The sequence below is a fragment of the Rhipicephalus microplus genome, chromosome 5, assembly GCF_043290135.1.
Source record: "Rhipicephalus microplus isolate Deutch F79 chromosome 5, USDA_Rmic, whole genome shotgun sequence".
Lineage (NCBI taxonomy): Eukaryota > Metazoa > Arthropoda > Arachnida > Ixodida > Ixodidae > Rhipicephalus > Rhipicephalus microplus.
In genome coordinates, this window is record NC_134704.1 from 3,788,674 (window position 1) to 3,810,456 (window position 21,783).

The 21,783-nt window shown below is 47.2% G+C and overlaps 1 protein-coding gene across 1 annotated transcript in view; it reads left to right on the forward strand.

The window, feature by feature from the left end:
- The window catches only part of LOC119175108 (activating signal cointegrator 1 complex subunit obelus), a 526,436-nt gene that overhangs the window by 30,751 nt on the left and 473,902 nt on the right, over positions 1–21,783 (forward strand). The window contains exon 5 of the mRNA XM_037426343.2: positions 12,799–12,981. Coding sequence (XP_037282240.2) covers positions 12,799–12,981 — 183 coding nt within the window. The remainder of the gene's footprint in view (positions 1–12,798; positions 12,982–21,783) is intronic.

The following is a 21,783-nucleotide window of genomic DNA, read 5'->3' on the forward strand; positions in this document are numbered from 1 at the left end:
TGTTATATGTGCGGACCAAGAAAGTGTGTTTGTGATGGTTACTCCTAGGTATTTGTATTCATTTACTTCACGTACTGGTGTTCCTTGGACGTTGTAGGTAAACGTGAATGGCTGTTTTTTTCTTGTCACACGTAGGAGTACCGTTTTGTCAGAGTTTAATGTCATTGACGACCGAGTACACCACTCACTAACTTGTGTTAATGCAAGACTTGGATCAACCTGGTCTTGTTGGCATGTCACTTTTTTATATACTACGCAGTCGTCAGCGAACAATCGGATACTAATGTTAGACTCAACCATTTCAGCTATATCATTTATGTATATAAGAAAAAGAATCGGCCCTAAAACACTTCCCTGTGGGACACCTGATAATACCGGTAACGTGTTAGAAATATGTCCCCCCACATCAACGTACTGGGCGCGGTTTGAAAGATAAGCCTCTATCCAACTTATGATGAAAGATGGAACATTCAGGTTTTGGAGCTTTATGAGAAGTTTGCCATGGGGAACGCGGTCAAATGCCTTGCTAAAGTCTAAAAAAATTAAATCAACCTGGCCTGAAAAATCAAGTATTTGTGCGATATCATGAACTGTTGTAACTAGCTGCGTGCACGTTGATAATTTTTTCCGAAAGCCATGCTGGGCTGGAGACAATAGGTTATTATTTTCAAGAAAATCAGTAATAAAGTGAGCAATAATGTGTTCAAGTACCTTGCAGCATGTAGACGTTAGGGAAATTGGGCGGTAGTTTTCCTTCAGCAGGCGATCACCTTTCTTATGCACAGCTACAACCCTGGCGAGACGCCAGTCATCTGGTAACGTTGCCGTTTTGAGTGATTCAGAGAAAATAGTGGTTAAAATATGCGATATTGGTTCAGCGTATCGACGCAAGAAAGAATTTGGTATGCCGTCAGGGCCACCAGAGGATTTTTCTTTTACGCCAAGTAACAGTGACAACACACCCTCAAAGCTGATAAAATCCGAATCAGGCAAGGATGGAACAAGTTCGAGAGTTGTAGTATCTTTTGAAGAAAACACGGAATGAAGATAATCATTCATAATGTTGGAAATTTCTGTTAAGTCAGTAACTACTAAGTCATTCTCCCTTAATTTTTCTAAAGTTGGAGCCTTATTTCCCAAGTATTGCCAAAATTTTTCCGGATTATTCTTTAAGAAACTCGCTAAGGTCGATGAAAAATATTTATCTCGGGATGCTGTTAGTGCGCAAGAAAGTTCAGCTTGAATTTGTTGAATACCATCGGGATTTCTGTTTGATTTCTTTTTGGCGCGCTTTAGTTTTCGCTTAATGTGTACAATGTCGCGGGTTACCCAGGGATTAGCCCTCCTTGTTTTAACGTGGCGGTCAGGAACAAAAGATTCTAACGTACAATATAACGTACAAAGATTAACGTACAATATAAATAACAAGGGTCCCAGAATCGACCCCTGGGGCACTCCTTGTTTTATCGTGGTTGTAGGGGAGGTAACATCTCCAATTTTGACACACTGCTTTCTGCAAGAAAGATAATTCTTTAAAAGATCTAGGGCGATGCCGCGAATGCCATAGTCATTAAGTTTCAGTAGTAGAATGTCGTGATTAACGCAATCGAACGCTTTCCTTAGATCAATGAAAAGACCTACACTGTAGAGTTTGTTTTCAATGTCATGTAGTATTTTATCCTTTACATGTAACAAAGCTAGCTCAGTGCTTTTCTTTTTCTGGAAACCGTATTGTGCATTGTTGATGCATGTTGATGACATTTTCAAATACTTTAGATAACACAGGTAGCACCGAAATGGGTCCGTAATTACTTATATCACCAATAGCACCTCCCTTATGTATCTAGCATATGCGAGCAAGCTTCAGATCTGAGGGGAAGATTCCAGTTTCAAGCATTCTGTTAATAATATGTGTTAATGGTGAAGATATAAGAGCCGCAACGTATTCAATGGGTATGGCACTTAGCTCTTTAATTCCTGCCGAAACATTGTTTCTAATGTTTGCCACTCATTTTTCTACCTCTTGTGGACTTGTAGGGAATAAACTAATTGAGTGTAGCAACCTTTTGCATTTATGTGTAGTAACATGACAACTTTCAGAACTGAGATTTGTTTGAAATTCACCCACATTCGTAAAGTATTCATTCATTTCTGTGAGTGCTTCCAATTCCGTTTTGCCATGGGCAAAAGCTGCAATGTTAATACGACGTTTTACTTTCGAGTTGTTTGACAAATTATTTACTTCGTTCCACAGCTTTCTGGGTTATTAAGTATAGTAGCAAAAAGCGTTTGATAGTAGCAGGTCTTAGCCTTTTTCAAATCGGCGTTTAACTTATTACGGTATCTTTTAAGTTCGCTAAGAAGAGCAGCGTCACGTGTCTGTACAAATGCATGATACATTCTGTTTTTATGTTTTATTCTTTTGTACAAATATCGACTAACCCAAGGCTTGCGAATTTTTTTCTTCCTGCGGAATGGAACAAGTGGGAAGTGTCGGTCATAGATAACCTTAAGTGCCTCATTGAAAAGACTGTGTGCTTTATCAGGGTCTTTTTCTGCGTAAACAAAATTCCACTGTGTGGTTTCCAGCGCATGATAAAAATCGTTAAGCTGATCCGAGTTCCTTTACAATAACACGGCTTTTCGCTTGAGTCGCGCCTGTCACTATCAAGAGGCAAAAATGTGAAGATAGGCAGGTGATCGCTTACATCAAGTGATAATATACCACTGGTGCAAGTTTGACTAGGGGCGTTTGTGATACTTACATCGAGCAAAGTGGCCTTGTGGGTGGTAAGACGTGTAGGTTGTGTGATGACATTGGAACAGGCAAATGAGTCTAGAATAGCTTTCGGCTGCTCACATGATGCATCCCCACTGAGCATGTCAACATTTACATCACCCATGATAAGGAATGGACTACGCATCACATGGAGTTTACGCAGAAGCTTTTCTATAAAAATAAAAAACTCAGACTTATACCCAGTGGGAGGTCGGTAAACAGCTGCAACTATTACATTTTGCACACACATTGTAAGACACTCTATATGAGGCGTGATACAGGTCAAGTCGTCGATAACGTTATGAATGAGGGTATCTTTAACATACATACTGATCCCACCACCCTGATTCGAAGAATGAACAATGCCATTATGAACATAACTCGCGAACTGTGGTGGGCTATCTTTCGTAGTCAGCCAATATTCCGTAAAACACAAAACATGAAATTTACTCTCAAAACGGTTGAGGAACAGGCTGATGTCATCCGTTTTGTTTCTGATGCTGCGAGCATTTTGATGAAATGCAGCAAAATGTTCAGGCAACACTTTGAAGATGCACAAGAGATTATCTTGGTCATAATATTGACAATCTGAAACATTGGCCATCCTGGGGTAATTAAAAACAGCCCAAGTACTCGGAGTTCATTCACTAATGCATCTTATCTATATCTTCCCGACAACAGATTCCGAGTCTCTCCGATGTCTCCGATTTTCGCGCGAAGATTTTCCCTCCTTGCGTCCAGACGAATCGCCAACCAACTTCCCGTTTCTTTGCCACTGCAGCACCAAGCAACTGTTTACCCTGACGGGTTAAGTTTTTATTTACAAAGATTGGTGCTGAGCTCTTGAGACAATTTCTCTAGCCGAGGGCCTCACTTTTTTAGCTTTCATGAGAACGGCATTCCGCTTGTCGCGTCGCACAAAACGTACAACAATGCTCCTAGTTCCTTCCTTAGATATGCCCATCCTATGACAGGTGTCAATATCAGATTCCGTGACCGGTTCCTGGACTGCGGCACACAACTTTTTCACAATCTCAAATGGCTCTCCTTCATTTGGCGCACCTTTAATTTCAAGGTTGTTAGCACGGGTATATTGCTCGAGCTCTTCCACTTTTATTTGTAGCTGTCGATTTTCTGTCACTAGTTTCTCGTTAGCTTTCCGTGTTATTACTAGTTTCTCGCGCAAAGCCTTAAGTTCTTGCGAGAGCAAATTGACATTGTCACAAGTCTCACTACAGTGATCAACGCTCTGTTTAAACCACGGAGCTCGGCCCGAATTTCTCTCTTAAAATTCTCAAGCGCTTTGTTAATATCCTTCGTCATGTCAAGAAACACGAAACACAATAGTTTGGCAGCAGTGCAAAAAGTTAAAACGCTTATAATTCTATCGCAAGTGGAACAACGCTCACCTGCATGGAAAAGTATACAGTATCAAGCGATGTGAAGTCGATGCGCACTGCCGCCAAACTGAAGATCCTCCAGTGGATGTTCGGTTTATATCTGCAGGGTCAAGAAGCCACGTGACATGCGCAGGAGTAGTATGCCTTGCTTCCACCACCAACAGCTGATGTGGCCGGCAACCGATGGATCCGATCCTTTTTCCGCTTCTAAGGGCAGTTTCGCTGTGCACTCTTCAAACAGGCTGCATGGAAAATATACAGTATCAAGCGATGTGAAGTCGATGCCCACTGCCGCCAAACTGAAGATCACCCGGTGGGTGTTCAGTTTATATGTGCAAGGTCAAGAAGCCACGTGACATGCGCAGGAGTAGTATGCCTTGCTTCCACCACCAACAGTTGAGGTGGCGGGCAACCGACGGATCCGATCCTTTTTCCGCTTCTAAGGGCAGTTTCGCTGTGCACACTTCAAACAGGCTGCATGGAAAAATATACAGTATCAAGCGATGTGAAGTCGATGCGCACTGCCACCAAACTGCTGTCCTTCAGGGAGCACAGCTGCCCTTCAGGGAGCACAGCGCAGTCCCTTGTAAAGGATGGGGGAAGGGGATGAACAAATGAGGAACAGGTGTGTGGAAGAGAAGGAGCAGAATAAAGCAGCCGCGAGTCCGTCGCGGCAAGGAGGGCGGAAAGTCGCCTACAGTATCCTACACTTGTGATGAGAGGCCTCTGGAGGTCGTTTCAATGTAGGAGGGCAGGTGTACCCTTGCTGTGGTGCGATTACTCACGCCGAAGTACACCGGGTGGTGGGTTGACTACAATTGTGCAGAGTTCCTACGCATGGTGGTCTTTGGGTAGGTAGCCGACCACGTACTGCAGTGCGGTCACGAGGATGCGGATGTGCACGTGTCTCTCGTCCTCTGCAGGCGTGACAGGGTGAGCGGCAGGCAACTCCAGCTCGGTGGGAGGGGCTACTGGCTGGTTTAGCTGGCGCGGCGCTGGTGTTCGCGGCTGGCCAGGTGCTTTGCTGCTGAGAGGTAGGCTTGCCTTCAGGGTGGCAGTGTATGAACACACCTCGTGGCGTTCCTCGCAGACCGCCGCCCTGACTGCACGCCCCGAAAGCAGTGTCGGTGTTGTAGCCATGAGCATGGCCACCCTCCGTTCCTCCTGCCACCTTGGGCAGATGGGATTGGTTGCGAAGTGAGCCCCACCGCAGTTCACACAGTGGGGTTTGCAGAGGTCGGCCTCTGGGTGTCGGCGGCCGCAGCGGACGCAGTCACCGGTGCGCTGGCATGGCTCCGTAACGTGGCCGAAGTGACCGCACTGCCGGCACTGTCGTGGACACGGTCTCACGGGCCGCACACGTAGCTGCAGCCCGAAGATGGTGATACAGTCGGCTGGGGAGGGGCTTGCGAAGTGTAGCTTCACAGTGCCTCCCTCCCTGGTCGCTGCAGTCACAGGAGCAGCTGAGACGATGCCTCGGAGCAGCTCTGTGTTGGTAAAGTCACCATCCACATCGTACACGAAGCTGGTGCTGATGTGACGGTTTGTAGGCTCCCTGGCGATAATGGGGATCCTGTTGAGCTCCGCGATTGTAAGCAGTTCGCGCAAGCACTCGGGCGACACCGCGTCAGCAGCCACGATGTTGCGACGGTGGTTGACACGCACCGCCACGACACCGGGCCGCCCAGCAAGCGCCGCCGCGAGCACTAGGTGTGGAGACCCCCGAAAAGAGCTGCCGGTGGCAGATGGGCGGTAGAGGGCTGTGCCCACTACTGCTGAATCCGTCACGACAGCCGCGGCCTGCAGGGCCCTTGCCCTCCACTGTGCCGCCTTAGAGACGACGATGATGAAGTCTACCCTGGCATGAGAAGAGCTTGGGCACGGGTGCGGTACGGTGACGGAAGAGCTCCGAGGCACCGATGCTGCAGGGGCCTCTGCTGTGTGCCTCTCTTAGGTGCGGTGTTACTTCTGCTGTGAGCGAGCTTGCGGCTTCCTCTTCCTTAGGGCTGGAGCAGTGGCAGTCGCGGTGGGAGCCTTTGGTGAGGTTCCCGTGCTGCCTTCTGAACTGCGGTCAGTCGGGAGAGGTGTTGCGAGGGCTTGGGAAGTCGCCGCTGTGGGCTCCTCGTTCTGTTTGCGTACTCGCTTTCGCGAGGCCGCGGTGGTGTCCATGTCCTCTTTTGTGTCGAGGGCAGGAACGTCTGGTGTGTTGTCGCTGCTGGCCGTCGTGGAGAAGGCAGGCGCGACGTGGTCGGAAGCGGTCAAGTTGGCTTCTTGTGCTTGCTGCTGAAGCCAGCCGCCGATCGCAAAGATAGCCTGCTTCTCCAGCAGTTGTTTAGCAGTCGAGGTGCTCACATTTGTACAGTTGCTTGAAAAATCTTCTGGAAATCCAAATTTCTGTGCGTGATCTGGCCGCATTAACAAAAATCTAACCCCATCGGATCCAGGATTCTTGGGAAACTATAACAATTGATCAGCGTCATCATCATCATCAGCCTGACTACGTCCACTGCAGGACAAAGGCCTCTCCCATGTTCCGCCAGTTAACCCGGTCCTGTGCTTGCTGCTGCCAATTTATACCCGCAAACTTCTTAATCTCATCTGCCCACCTAACCTTCTGTCTCCTCCTAACCCGCTTCCCTTCTCTCGGAATCCAGTTAGTTACCCTTAAATGACCAGCGGTTATCCTGTCTACGCGCTACATGTCCGGCCCATGTCCATTTCCTCTTCTTTATTTCAACTATGATATCCTTAACCCCAGTTTGTCCCCTAATCCACTCTGCTCTCTTCTTGTCTCTTAAGGTTACACCTACCATTTTTCTTTCCATTGCTCGCTGCGTCGTCCTCAATTTAAGCTGAACCCTCTTTGTAAGTCTCCAGGTTTCTGCTCCGTAGCTAAGTACCGGCAAGATACAGCTGTTATACACCTTCCTCTTGAGAAATAGTGGCAATCTACCTTTCATAATTTGAGAGTGCTTGCCGAATGTGCTCCACCCCATTCTTATTCTTCTAGTTACTTCAATCTCGTGGTTAGGCTCTGCGGCCTGCCCTAAGTAGACCTGCCCTAAGTAGACATAGTCTTTTACAACTTCAAGTGCACTGTGACCTATCTCGAAGCGCTGCTCCTTTCTGAGGTTGTTGTACATTACTTTCGTTTTCTGCAGATTAATTTTAAGACCCACCTTTCTGCTCTCCTTGTCTAACTCAGTAATCATTAGTTGCAATTCGTCCCCTGAGTTACTCAGCAATGCAATGTCATCGGCGAAGCGCAAGTTACTAAGGTATTCTCCATTAACTCCTATCCCTAACTGTTCCCATTCCAGGCTTCTGAAAACCTCCTGTAAGCACGCGGTAAATAGCATTGGGGAGATTGTGTCCTCCTGCCTTACACCCTTCTTGATTGGTATTCTGTTGCTTTCTTTATGAAGCACTATGGTAGCAGTTGATCCCCTGTAGATTTCTTCCAGAATGTTTATATATACTTTATCTACGCCCTGATTCCGCAGTGTCTGCATGACGGCTGATATTTCTGCTGAATCAAACGCCTTCTCGTAATCTATGAAGGCTATGTATAGTGGTTGGTTATACTCTGAGCATTTCTCTATGACCTGATTGATAGTATGAATGTGGTCAATTGTTGAGTAGCCTGTTCTAAATCCTGCTTGTTCCTTTGGTTGATTGAATTCTAATGTTTTCTTTACTTTGTTAGCAATTACCTTTGTAAATAGCTTGTATACTACAGAGAGCAAGCTGATCGGCCTGTAATTCTTCAAGTCCTTGTCATCTCCTTTCTTATGTATTAAGATGATGTTAGCGTTCTTCCAAGACTCTGGTACCCTTCTCGTCAGGAGACACCTCGTAAACAGGGTGGCTAGTTTTTCTAATACAATCTGTCCTCCATATTTCAGCAGGTCTGATGTTACCTGATCCTCACCAGCAGCTTTGCCTCTTTGCATGCTCTCCAAAGCTTTTCTGACTTCTTCTATCATTACTGGTGGGGTGTCATCTGGCTTACTGCTAGTTTTTATAGTATTAAGGTCGTGGTTGTCTTGGCTACTGTACAGATCTCTGTAAAACTCCTCCGCTATTTTAACTATTCTATCCATATTGGTAGTTATTTTGCCTTCTTTGTCCCTTAGTGCATACATCCGACTTTTGCCTATCCCAAGTTTTCTCTTCACTGCTTTGACGCTTCCTGCATTTTTCAGAGCGTGTTCAATTCTCTTCATGTTATACCTTCTTACATTGCATACCTTACGCCTATTAATCAACTTCGAAAGCTCTGCCAGTTCTATTTTGTCTGTTGTACTTGAGACTTTCATAATTTGACGCTTCTTAATTAGGTTCTTCATTTCCTGGGAAAGCTTGCCAGTGTCCTGTCTAACTACCCTGCCTCCAACTTCCACTGCACACTCCGTAATGATACTCGTCAGATTATCATTCATTGTATCTACGCTAAGGTTGGTTTTCTCACTAAGAGCCGAGTACCTGTTCTGCAGCGACACTCTGAATTCCTGTACTTTCCCTCTCAGTGCTAGCTCATTGATTGGCTTCTTGCGTATCAGTTTCTATCGTTCCTTCTTCAAGTCTAGGCGAATTCCAGACCGTACCATTCTATGGTCACTGCATCGTACCTTGCCAACCACTTCCACATCCTTCACGATTCCTGGGTGTGCAGTCACTATAAAGTCTATTTCGTTCTTATTTTCGCCATTAGGGCTCCTCCATGTCCACTTGTGGTTTTCTCGTTTTCGGTAGAAGGTATTCAAAATCCGCAAATTATTGCGTTCTGCGATTTCTACTAGTAGCTCTCCTCTGGCGTTTCTAGTGCCGATGCCATAATCTCCTACTGCCTGGTCTCCAGCCTGCTTCCTCCCTACCTTTGCATTAAAGTCGCCCATCACTATAGTATACTGTGTTTTTACCTTAGTCGTTGCCGATTCCACGTCTTCATAGAAGCTTTCAACTGAAGCGTCATCATGGCTGGATGTAGGCGCATAAGCCTGTACTACCTTCATCTTGTATCTTTTATTCAGTTTAATTACAATACCTACCACCCTTTCATTATTGCTATAGTATTCCTCTATGTTGCCAGCTATGTTTCTGTGAATTAGGAACCCCACTCCCAGTTCTCTTCTGTCTGCCAAGCCTCGATAGCAAAGTACGTGCCCATTCTGTAGCACAGTATAGGCCTCATCTGTCCTCCTAACCTCACTGAGCCCTATTATATCCCATTTAACACCCTCTAGCTCCTCGAATAGTACAGCTAGACTTCCCTTACTAGATAAGGTTCTAGCGTTAAATGTTGCCAAGTTCAGGTTCCAATGGCGGCCTGTCCGGATCCAGATATTCTTAGCACCCTCTGCTGCTTTGCAGATCTGACCGCCGCCGTGGTCAGTTGCTTCGCAGCTGCTGGGGACTGAGGGCCGTGAGTTATTTGACGTATGCATGTGGGAGGTAGTGGCCAGATACTGCACCAGGGTGGCCAATCCTTCTCTGGTGAGGGAGTGCGTTCCCGGCGGTGGTTACCGATGAGGCCGCACCCCAGGCCTCCTAATGCAGTTCCATCAACACGCGGATTTTTTATTTTATTATTAATCCGGTTGGGAACTGCGCGGCACCGGGATTTGAACCACAGACCTTTTGCATGTGAGGCGGATGCTCTAACCACTACGCCATCGCCGCACCCACTATAACAATTACCGCATTGTAATTTAAACGAATTGGGAAGCGTTGATTTAAACGTACAGTCGAATCTAGTATAGTACAGTGTCCAGTAGGCCTGAATTCGGATGTTCCAGATACTTTGGCGTGTCACACTTGTAATACGAACTTAAGTAGCAAACCATTGAGCAATGCTTGAGAAAACATATTGGGAGCTTCGCAAAAACTCCAACAAAACCGTGGTCACTCAACATGATCTGATTGAACACCGAAAATGCACTAACATCCAACGTTCACCCAGTCAAAGTGATGCTTATTTCCGTAAACGTTGGCAGCAAAAATGTTAAAGATGCAATCATTGATAGTAAAAAGCGACATAGTTTAGAACTGTTACCCGTAGTTATTGAGAGTGATACCGCAGTCTCTGCGACGCGATTATGAGTACTTCGAAGATACGTGGCCAACGCAGCGGTAGATAAAAGGCAATGAAGGCGTAAGAAAAAGACATGAAGCGTTTCTGGATTCATGTCATTCTTTGCTTATGACTACGATGGAGCCGACTTTAGCAGTATTCTATTCAGCTGGCCTGAAGCGATGCTTTGGTGCGCATTTCTGTGATCAGCCAGCTGTGCCATTCCCTGGTATGTTCACATGTGTCCCAGAAGGCGAGTTCTTATGACGGAAAGAAATATTTTGTGCATATATCGGTTCAGAAAGCAATGCTTGTTTTTGTATTATATGAAGTTTCGAATGATGATGTATTTTTAATCCCACTTTGTACGTATCACGGAGATTCAGCTGTAGCAGGGACACATCACCTGCGTTGTCTACAAGTGATTATAAGATTGCACTGCCATTGTTTACGCTTACAGGACTGTTCGGGACCCCCTCCCCCCCTTTTTTTTTCGGCAATATGTTTCGTTAAAAAATGCAAAGAAATGTAACCCCCTCACCCGCCCTCGTTGCGCTAATCTGGATTTAAAATCCTTAAATATGGCAGGTATGGTAGCAGTTTCGCTACCTGCAAGCCTCATGTGGCTCAACATGGCAGTCCGTGCTTATCAACTGTCGGCAAAAGCGTCATTATCAAGTTTCTTATAGATATCGCCTCTCGTCTGCAAATTTAAAAGTCTTACAGTTTTATGACGCGAGCTTTCGCCTTTGTCACCAGTGCGTGGTCCTAACATAAAGTTGGTGGCCTTTTGTCATTCTTGATCTCCCAGCTGCAAATGTAAACTTTTTATCAAGCACGTTGTTTTTGGCTCGGCACTTGAGTGCGATTTTTTCGACTGCTGATCTTCATGTCTTGGACAAAGTTCCTGCGACAACATGTCGAACGGCAGGCTTGGCCTAATCACCATTGGTTGTATTTTGGCTGTTGTCACATGCTATTTAAAGTTCTGGTTTGGTACGAAATGAACGTAACTTTTTACAGTGGCTGCTCGTAAGGGGAAGAGGTACATATCAATAATGATAATGTGGGTGGCATGTGTAGCCCTCAAATGGTGGTTTTTCAATTCTATTGCAACGTCTTTTAATCATGTAACCAAGGGTCTTCTCGTTGGCTCAATGGTTTTGCTCACCTCTCCGGTTTTCCTCCCCAATGAGGGTTGCTTCTCCCACCAATGGATAGTAAGCCTGCCTTTCTCCGTGCCGGGAAGAAGGAATAGCGCACGCTGGCTGTGCAGTAGATGGCTCTCCGAAAAAGACTTCATTGTCTTTATCTCAAAAGGATCGACGTGTCGTCACAGCTAAACTGGCCACGTTGCCATAAAAGGAAAGGAAGCCTGGGCGCACGTGCTTCCCCACAAGTCTCAGTTGCGCCACAAATATTTCATTAAACTATGCCCCAACTCGCCCAACTTGCCCACATACCAGCCAATGTGTGAATCATAGGCTTCTAGAGCATGTGCACTCTTTAACTGATCTGTGGCCCAGTCACTTAGATCAGCACTGCATAGCATGTGGCTGTCAGCCAAATTTTGAACAGTGTACCGTTTTATGAAAATGAAAGAGCAAGGACCATGAAAGGTAGACAAAGGTTACCGTATTGATGCACACGAGAATGCTTGTGCCAGTGTGCCATTGCTTTCTATGCATAACAGGGAAATAACTTGTTGAAAATGTGACGTCGTATTGTGCTGATGCATGTTACATGGTAACATGTCTGTTTCCACGTAGTTCCTGTCTATTTTTTTTCTTTAGTATTTTGCACAAAGCATCTGTATATAATACACATTCCAGCAGGTTAGTTCAGTGCCCTGTCTAGCTTTTTCGTCCTGTACCAAGCGCTGTCTGTACCTACCTTAACTTTTGCTGCATCACTGTGATCTGTTTCCCATTCCTTCTGCAGCCCTCAATCGCTATGGCCATTTGAATAAACAAAAGTACTGTTTTTTTAAAAGTTGCTTTCAGATGGCCACTTGTGCATTACATTCAATTGTTGATTAAAATGGTTCTTTAAAAATAAGTGAAGTTGATACGTGCGTACTTGGAAGGTGTCCTAGAAATAGGCAACCTCAACGTTGATTCAACAGTGGAAATCTGAAGACCTTGCTAAGAATGAATTTTTCACTTTACATGCCTTCAATTTCAATCATTTTCCAAAATGTTAAACATTTTTGTTCACATTATAGTTTTAAAAGAAATATCATCCTGATACTGAAATTTGATGCACAAGATAAGTTTTTAATTGTGAGACACTGCTTTAGATGACAATTGAAAAGTAGTACCACTAATGCCTTTGCTAACTTTGCGTAAACTTTTAAAGGTAATCTGTTTAGGAATGGTATTGCAATTTTGGGTGGCCTACTCTGCAGTGCCGTGTCTAGTTATGATTGTTGGGTATGTGATAACAGACATTATAAAACACTCTATGTCCTGTATAAAGCACTACTTTTTTATGTATAATATAAAGAACAACATTTACATTAATTCCTGATTGCTTTGAATTTTCAGATGTACGAAATTTTTGGTGCAGAGCTTCTTGGTGTGATTCATGATATCCTCGAACACCGTAAAGAGCTGGTGAAGGCTATGAACGCTGCTGCACTGAACGTGGTGGACACTTTTTCGGATGTGGTTCCCATTTACAAGAATCAGCCTACAAAGCCTGCATATGGCTGCCAAGTTACTATTCAGGTGAGAACATGTTATTGCACTTGTTATAGTGCTTTGACTGGGTGAGTTGGTACATACTCCAAGGAATGCTGTGTGACTTGAACAATGACAAGAAGGCACATAGAAGATAGATGAGTTTACTTCACACTTGAACAGACCTTTTTATGCACCATATCTAAAACATTGATACGAATGACAAAATATTGAATGAAACACTCAAAGATGCTATAGGCAAAAATCTCATGTTAACAGAGATAAAAATGCTAGCGTTGATGTGCACTTATTGTAATTTTTATTTTTGTTTTTGTACCCGAAGCACTTGCATCAATAATGGGAAGACCAATAACACTGCATTGTACTTGGAAAATGCACTCAAGAAAAACAAAACCAAATGTGCAAAGGGCATGAATTACAGTAAAAGCTCGTCAATTCGGACTTCACGGGACCGGAAAAACTGTCCGAATTTACCGAATGCTGAATTAACGAATGAACAGGGAAAACAACATTTAAAATCAAGCTGCAGAAGCATACCTTTATTTGTTGAAGTATTTCGTAATTGTCGCGCAGATTCCGGCTGACATCACAATTTTTCTTAACTGTTCCAAATGGCCAACAGCATGCAAGCTGTCGGGGGTGTTCAGGCAAGCGTCCTCTAATATTAACAGCGCCTCCGAGACTTCCCGTGAGGTGCGATGAGGTCACGGCTGTATCTCCTCGCATGATTCTTCGTCGGAATCGTGGTCTTCATGGGCGCCCGTAACATCATTAATAATCTCTTGATCAGTCAGGAGACCACTCGTGGCAACACCATGATCAATCGCGATGTAGTCTTGAAAGGTCACATCTGTGGGAAGGACAGCATCGAAAGTCGGGCAGTCATCGTCGGTGGACTCGGCTGACACCTCCTCGATGCCATCGTCAGCTACTCGGGCCTCACAAAACCGCTGTGCCGAAAACAGTTGGCAATGACTTGCGGCGAAGTGTTTTTCCACACGTGGGCGATGATGTGCACTGCGCCGAGTAAGTCCACTTGATACAACTTTCCAGCTTCTGAGCATAGGATCATTCGCTCTAGCAGGTGCTTGCGGTACTTCGACTTCACGTAGTGAATGATACCCTGGTTCATCGGCCGAAGAGCAGACGTAGTGTTGGGCGGCAAAAAAACTACTTTGATGCTCTTCAGTTCGACTGTACAGCTATGGGCACTGCAGTTGTCAACAACCATAATTATCTTGCGGTCCTTCGACGTGAAGTGTCGGTCCAACTGCTGCAGCCAGCCGCGAAAAATGTCCGATGTCATCCATGCCTTTCTGTTCGTTGTGTACTCGACAGGAAGGCTTTTGACGTTCTTAAAAGAACGTGGCTTAAGCGCCTTCCCGACGACAAGTAGTGGCAAGCGCTCCGTGCCAGTCATATTGGCGGCAAAAAGCACAGTTATCCTTTGCTTGCACTTCTTGCCACCAATGCACGCGTCCCCTTTGAAAGTCACCGTCTTGTCGGGCAGAGCTCTGAAAAATAGAGCAGTTTCATCTGCATCGAACACGTCACGTGGTTCATATGCGGCGATGTGCTCCAGCAGCTTCACATTTCTCCACTTGGTGGTCACGCTTTCGTCAACACTGGCCTTTTCGCCACACACACTTCTGAAGACAAATTCGTGTCTCTCTCGAAACCTCGCAAACCACCCTTCTGACGCTTTGAACGATTCAATGTTCATCATTGCAGCGTACTTCTCACCTTGCGCCATGATGAGAGGTCCGCTCAAAGGCAGATGCGCGTTGCGACAGTCAGTAATCCACCGGAGCAAAGCTTCTTCGAGCTGGGGATGAGCTGCGGTTCGCAACCGCTTTCTAGAGGCATGAAACTTCTCGCTTTCGAAGGCTTGTCGAATCTGTTGTTCATTTTTCACGTACGTTTCCAACGTGCTCCGCTTCACGTTGTACTTGGTCATAACCTGCTGTCGCGATTTGCCTTCTGCAGTGCTTCCAAAACTTCCACTTTAGTCGCCGAGTTCTTCGCGTCGTAGTTCTGCCGCTTTTTCGGCGTTGCCATCACTGTAGCGCACGATGGTTGTGGCATGCAAATACGGTCACAATGGAAGGAAAAGAGAACTCCGCAAGAAGAGGTGGTTCCGACACGACAACACAAGAGAAAATGGCGTCGGAGGCGCTGAGTGGAGAAGAAAGAAGACGCAGACGTGCGGTGACACTGCGATCGCCCCCACTAGTTGATGATGATGGCGATGCCACTCAGGTTTCGGTTTCACTCCAGTGGTGCCAGTGCTGATTTATCACACTTTTGTGTAGCAGCAGTCGTCAGCATATGTCCGATTTAAGCGGTGCGGAGCCGATTCCGACGAAATAACGAAGGTTTGGTCCCATAGATTAACATGCACTTTGGCCGGGACCAATAGAGCCGTCCGAATTATCCGAATTTCTGAATTAACGGGTGTCGAATTAACGAGCTTTCACTGTACTTAGTGACTGGTTCTGGTGATAAGCGCACGTACCTCAGCAAATGAATGTGTCTCCAACAACAATATGGAAAGAGTGCGTGAGGAGAAAAAGACCAAAAGTAACAATCTAGAGAAGCGGAGTTAGCATCAGTCAGTAAGACGTAGTGAGGAACAAAAGCAACAAGTACAAATAAACAAACAAAAAAAATGGCCGTGTATCTGCATGTTTCACCGCAAAGGACGTCGAAGGTGTTCTGTCTGGAGGCGCTGCATCAGGTACGGACGTCATCTGGCAGTGTAAATTTGTTACGTTGGGCGCTAGATGAGGGGGGTCTGCCCTATGTACAACTCACGCAGAACCTAGCTAATGTTTCAGCCGTACACAGTTGTACCTTGCATGAATAACGACTTTGTCCCCTAGCTAAGTCGTCGCAGCTACACGGGTTCGGCTGAATAAGGCTACTGGCTAGGTCTACAAAACAACATTTTATTGCTGCGTTAGCATTAACGCGTAAATGCTGCGTAGAGGGACTGCCTGCTCTATAAAGATATTAAAGGTTAGACTGTTACGCCTCTCGTCGTCGATCTCCTTGGCTCGCAGGGGGTATTCGGGGTTTGTTTTCAGTCTGGTGGTTGGCGCAGAAGAGAGCCTGTCGTTGTCGGCATGCTCGTTCTGACCAGCCTCCCGGTTTTTCTCTCCCTTGTCAGAGTTAGTTCCCTTGCCGAGGGAGGGTAACCCATCTCGCGTGCCGGGAAAGGGGAATAGTGTGCGCCGGCCGCGGGGCAACAGGTCCCTTCGATCGAGGCTTCATTGTTTCGTTTCTTGAAGGGACAGACCTGTCCTCGTAACAAGGCTACCACGCTGCCATATATATATATATATATTATGAAGTCTTGGTAGTCTTGGCTGCGTCAGCGTTTATTTGAGGAAAGACCTCGCAAAACAAACGGGCAGAGCCAGTACACCGACGATGACGATGATGATGACCCAGAGTGGCAATGAGGACAAAGAGACAAGCTGATGATGGTGATTGTGATCATGCTGGAATGATGACGATGTAAGGAACAAATGCCCACACTAATTCCCCCCACTTAGAAGCGGACACCCTGGCCGCCGTAAGTCAAAGTGACGGGGAACGTCGCGTGAAAGGTTTCATGCGACAAATGTGGACAATCTTTGTGCTGCGGTAGCGGCGGTCTGTTGGGGCGACGAGTGGTGTGACACGATAATTAACTGGCGAAGTCTGTTCTAAAACAATGTATGGCCCGATGAAGCGTGGTTGGAATTTGTCACAAAGAACAGGAGTGCGAATAGGTGTCAAAATCAGCACCTCATCACCAGGTTGGAAAGACACAACGCGGTGGGATTCATCATAGATGATCTTCCGCTCGTGCTGTCTCGTTTTAGTATTGATGCGAGCCTGATGGCGAGACTGGGCCGGGCGGGAAATGTATTCTCCACTAGAAGACTGACATGAATTCCCATGGCTGTTAAAGAAGGAGACGTCGAGAAAGGTAGTCGGGGTGCGTTCGTACACGAGGTAAAACGGTGAGTAGGAAGTTGTTCGCTGAACGGCGGTGTTGTAAGCGAATGCCAGGAATGGTAAAAGAGTATCCCAGTTTTTGTGGTCGGGTTGGACGTAAACGGCTATCATGTCTGCAAGGGTTCGGTGAAATCTTTCTGTGAGACCATTTGTCTGAGGGTGGTAGCTTGAAGCTGTCTTGTGAGTAGTTCCAGAAGCGCGCAGTACTTCATTTACCATTTGTGACAGGAACACTTTGCCGCGGTCACTAAGCAGTACACGAGGAGCCCCATGACGCAGTATTATTGCGTGAAGAATAAAGTCTGCAACTTCCACAGCTGAGCCTGTAATAACAGAGGAAGTCTCAGCGTAGCGTGTCAGGTGGTCCAAGGCGGTCACTATCCATCGTTTGCCAGCAGATGTGACGGGGAGAGGCCCGTAAAGGTCAACACCTACAACCTCGAACGGCATTTAAGGGCACAGAAATGGCTGTAGAGGTCCAGCAGGTGCAGACGTGGGGACTTTACGACGCTGGCATGGGTAGCAGGAGCCTACGTACCGCGCTACGCTAGAAGAAAGGCCAGGCCAGTAATAACGACGTCGAATGCGGTCAAGAGTTTTTTTAAAACCAGGATGACCAGCAGTCAAGTGTTCAAGGAAGGCTTCGAGCACCTGAAGTCGAAGAGAGCGTGGCAGTACAGGAACCCAGCGCTGACCGTCAGGGTGATAGACGTGGCGGTAGAGAACCCCGTTGTCCAGCTTAAAGTGCAGGAGTTGACGACAGAGTCGCGCGTTAGGTGGATGAGAAACTCCCGAAAGGTGGTCCATCATGCGTCTGCAGTATGAATCGGACCGCTGGTGGGAGATAAATGTTGGCTCGTCGTCCGAAGAGGGTGGCCTTATTGATGCGAGCGTATGAACTTTGGTAGATGTGGCGGTTGAGTTCTCACCAACGCTGATATGGGTAGTTGGAAGCGGGCAACAAGATAAAGCGTCGGCGTCTTGATGTTTTCTGCCTGACTTGTAAGTTATGTCAAAGTCGTACTCCTGCAAGCGTAGTATCCACCGACCCAAGCGTCCGGACAAGTTCTTCAGTGTAGAAAGCCAGCATAAGGCATGGTGGTCCGTAACAATTGTGAAGTGACGGCCGTGAAGATAGGGACGGAACTTATCGACCGACCAAACCACAGCCAAACACTTGCTCAGTTATAGTGTAGTTCTTTTCGGCAGGGGTGAGTACGCGACTGGCATATGCAACAACTTTCTCTAGGGAAGACTTGTCGCGTTGTAGAAGAACGGTTCCTATACCAAAGCTGCTAGTGTCGGTATGGAGGATAGTCGGTGCGGCTTCGTCAAAGTGGCAGAGCAGAGTTTCAGACGTGAGTGCCCGCTTCAACAGGTCGAATGCCGTTTGACATTCTTGAGACCACAGAAAGGGGACGTTGGAAGCAAGTAGTTGGTGTAATGGAGCAGCAATAGAAGCGAAGTTCTGAATAACCGGCGAATATAGGAGGCGAGGCCAAAGAAACTGCGAAGCTCCTTTGGTTTTTTGGCACGCGGAAAGTGAAGGACTGCAGAAATTTTGTCAGGGTCGGGCCGGATGCCATCTTTGCTAAGGACGTGTCTCAAGACCTTGATAGATTTGCTAGCAAAAGAGCATTTCTTAGTGTTTATTTGAAGCCTGGCGCTGGCAATGCACGTCAAAACTTCATCCAATCGTTCTAGGTTCTCAGGAAACGTTGACGAAAAGATAATAATGTCGTCCAGGTAGCAAAGGCAACTTTTCCATTTCAGCCCGGGCAGCACAGTATCTATCATGCGCTCAAAAGTCGCGGGTGTGTTGCAGAGCCCGAAAGGCATCACGTTGAATTTATATAGCCCGTCGGGGGTTGCGAATGCCGTTATCTCCTTATCCTCTTCATGCATGGGGATCTGCCAGTACCCAGAACGCAAGTCGATGCTTGAAAAGAATTCCGCGCCTTGTACGGAATCAAGGGCGTCGTCAATGCGTGGCATAGGGTACACGTCCTTGCGTGTGATCTTATTGAGCGCCCGGTAGTCCACGCAAAACCGCACAGAGCCATCCTTTTTATGGACCAAAACAATAGGAGACGACCAAGGGCTAGATGAAGGACGGATGACTTCCCGTTTAAGCATGTCCGCAACGTTTCCTTCTATAATTTTTCTTTCAGTTAGAGACACGCAGTAGGGTCGGCGGTGTACGATAGATGTCCCAACAGTTTGAATTCGATGTGCTGTAGTATTAATGCGGCCCAGCTTAGACGAGCAAATATCGAAAGAATTTTCATGTTTCTGTAACAATGCGAGCAGCTGCTGCCTCTGTGAATATGTCAATTCGCTGCTGATAGCGGTGGTAAAGGCGGAGGAAGAAACATGCTCACCGAGGCAAGGTTCTTTGGATGCGATGGCCTGAAGTAGCGTGACAAATACAGGCTCGAAGTCAACAATACGGGACACAGTAGTGCCCTGTGGCAGTAAGATCTTCTCCGGTGTAGAGTTGACAGCGGTGGCAAGTGTCGAGCCATTGCAAAAACGAATGACACCGGACGGAAGAACTATACCTTTGCGAACGCAAAGTGGTGACGGTGAGACCAATACATCCCCGTGATAGATGTCGTTGGACGTAATGCTGACAATTTGCTCTTGTAGTGGCGGCAGTTCGATGTCTTTCGCAGCGACCAGACGAAGTGGCTTCTGATTGTCGTCGTCAAGCATGTAGTCGTTGTCAGCGAGGTGAATGACGCGTTGTCCACAACAAATCGTCGCGGAAGCAGATGATAGAAAATCCCACCCTAAAATTAGTTGGTGAGAGCAGCGGGACAGGACAGCAAACTGGACATGATGGCGAATGCCGTCGATGAAAACACTCACAGTACAAAACGCGGAAGGGCAAATGACGTTCCCCTGGGCTGCAACTAACGTGGGGCCATCGTAAGGCGTCATTACTTTCCTTAAATGTTCACACAAATCAGTACGTATCACAGACAATGTCGCACCTGTGTCCACCAAAGCATCGACTCGCACTCCTTCCACTTCCACAGAAAGCGTGTTACACGGGCCTGATGGAGGAATTTCAGTTCTAATTCCGAATGCAGTTTTTCCTCCACAAACTGCATCACTTAGTTTTCCGAATGAATATCAGAGGTGAATGAGGCGGGCCGAAGTGGAGAAGTGGAACGGCGGAAGGGCGAAGGTGAGCGGCGTCTTGTGTTTCGGCTGTTTCGTGGTGCATTCGATGCAGGAGGAGATGGAGACCGGTGCGGGGGAGACAAATAACGCCGACCTTGATAAGACGTCCCGGTGTACAAATCCCGTTCACGCACGTCGTTCCGACGCTCATCTTGTTGGCGCATTCGGCAGAAACGAGATATGTGGCCGCGATAGCCACAGTAGTAGCATACAGGGCGAGACGAGCGCCACGGTGGGGAATAGAAGGCATTCGGGGCACCTGGAGATAGCGTGGTCAGGTGGGCCGAAGGGTCAGGGGAGCGGCAGCAACTGACGCGTAGGATGGACGCGGCAATGTCGCGTGGGCGTCGCTGGGAGGCACGGCAGCAACTTGAGGGTACATGGATATAGGGTGAGAAGCAGGTGGCTGTACGGGCGCAGAGCCAGTCAGGGATGCAAGTTCCTCCCTGATGATGTCACGTAAGGGCATTCCCGAAGGCTGTGTAGGTCGCGGTGTAGGAGGTGTGAAGCCCATGGACCGCAATTCTTCGCGTATAATGTCCCGGATGAGGTCACGCAGATGGCCATCTGACATGGAGTAGTAGTCGCCAATGTCCGGTTGAAGGCGAACGGAGTCCAGCGCATCAAGGCGCTGGCATGCTGTCACGACATCAGCGATGGTAGCTGGGTTTTGCACAGCAAGGGCATTAAAGGCAACAGGTCCAATGCCTTTGAATATATGGCGCACTTTGTCCGATTCCGGCATGGATTGATTGACACGCCGGCAGAGTGCGAGGACATCCTCGATGTATGAAGTGTACGATTCACCGGGATGTTGTCAGCGAGTATCGAGTGTCCTCTTCGCGACGGTGGATTGAATGTCTGGTGTCCTAAAGACGCGTTGCAGCTGCTGCTGGAAGGTAGCCCAGTCGGGTAAGTCAACGACGTGGCTAAAATACAATGTCTTCGCGACTCCGATCAGATAAAAAGGCACGTAACGTAGTTTGGCAGCCTCGTCCCACCTATTAGCGGCACTTACGCGGTCGTAGTCATCAAGCCAGTCTTCTACGTCTTCTCCCCAAAGACCAGCGAAGAGCGGGGGTTCCCGCTGATGTCCGTGTATGTAAGTAGGAGGGGCAGCTTGCGGCGGTGCGTGGTTGATGACATCAGTGCTGGCAAGCTCGGTCTGGGACATGCTGCCTGACATGCTGCCTGACATGCTGCCTTTGCAGCGCTGTGTGTGGTTCTCTTCTTTGTCTCCGTCTTTTTGTGCGCCGCTTTCTTTTAATATGCTGCCTGACTGTGGGCGCAAGCGGTGGCCTGAACGAAGCTACAGGGGGTATAGCGCGCTGCGGGAGGTCAGAGGACCGAAAATCCACCTCCACCACGTATCAAGTCTTGGTAGTCTTGGCTGCGTCAGCGTTTATTTGAGGAAAGACCTCGCAAAACGAACGGGCAGAGCCATTACACCAACGATGATGATGATGATGACCCATAGTGGCAATGAGGACAGAGAGACAAGCTGATGATGGTGATTGTGATCATGCAGGTATGATGAAGATGTAAGTAACAAATGCCCACAATATATATAAATGTAGGTGCTCTTTCCTTTAACAACTACAGTCGAACCTCGATATATCGAATGGCGCGGCAGTC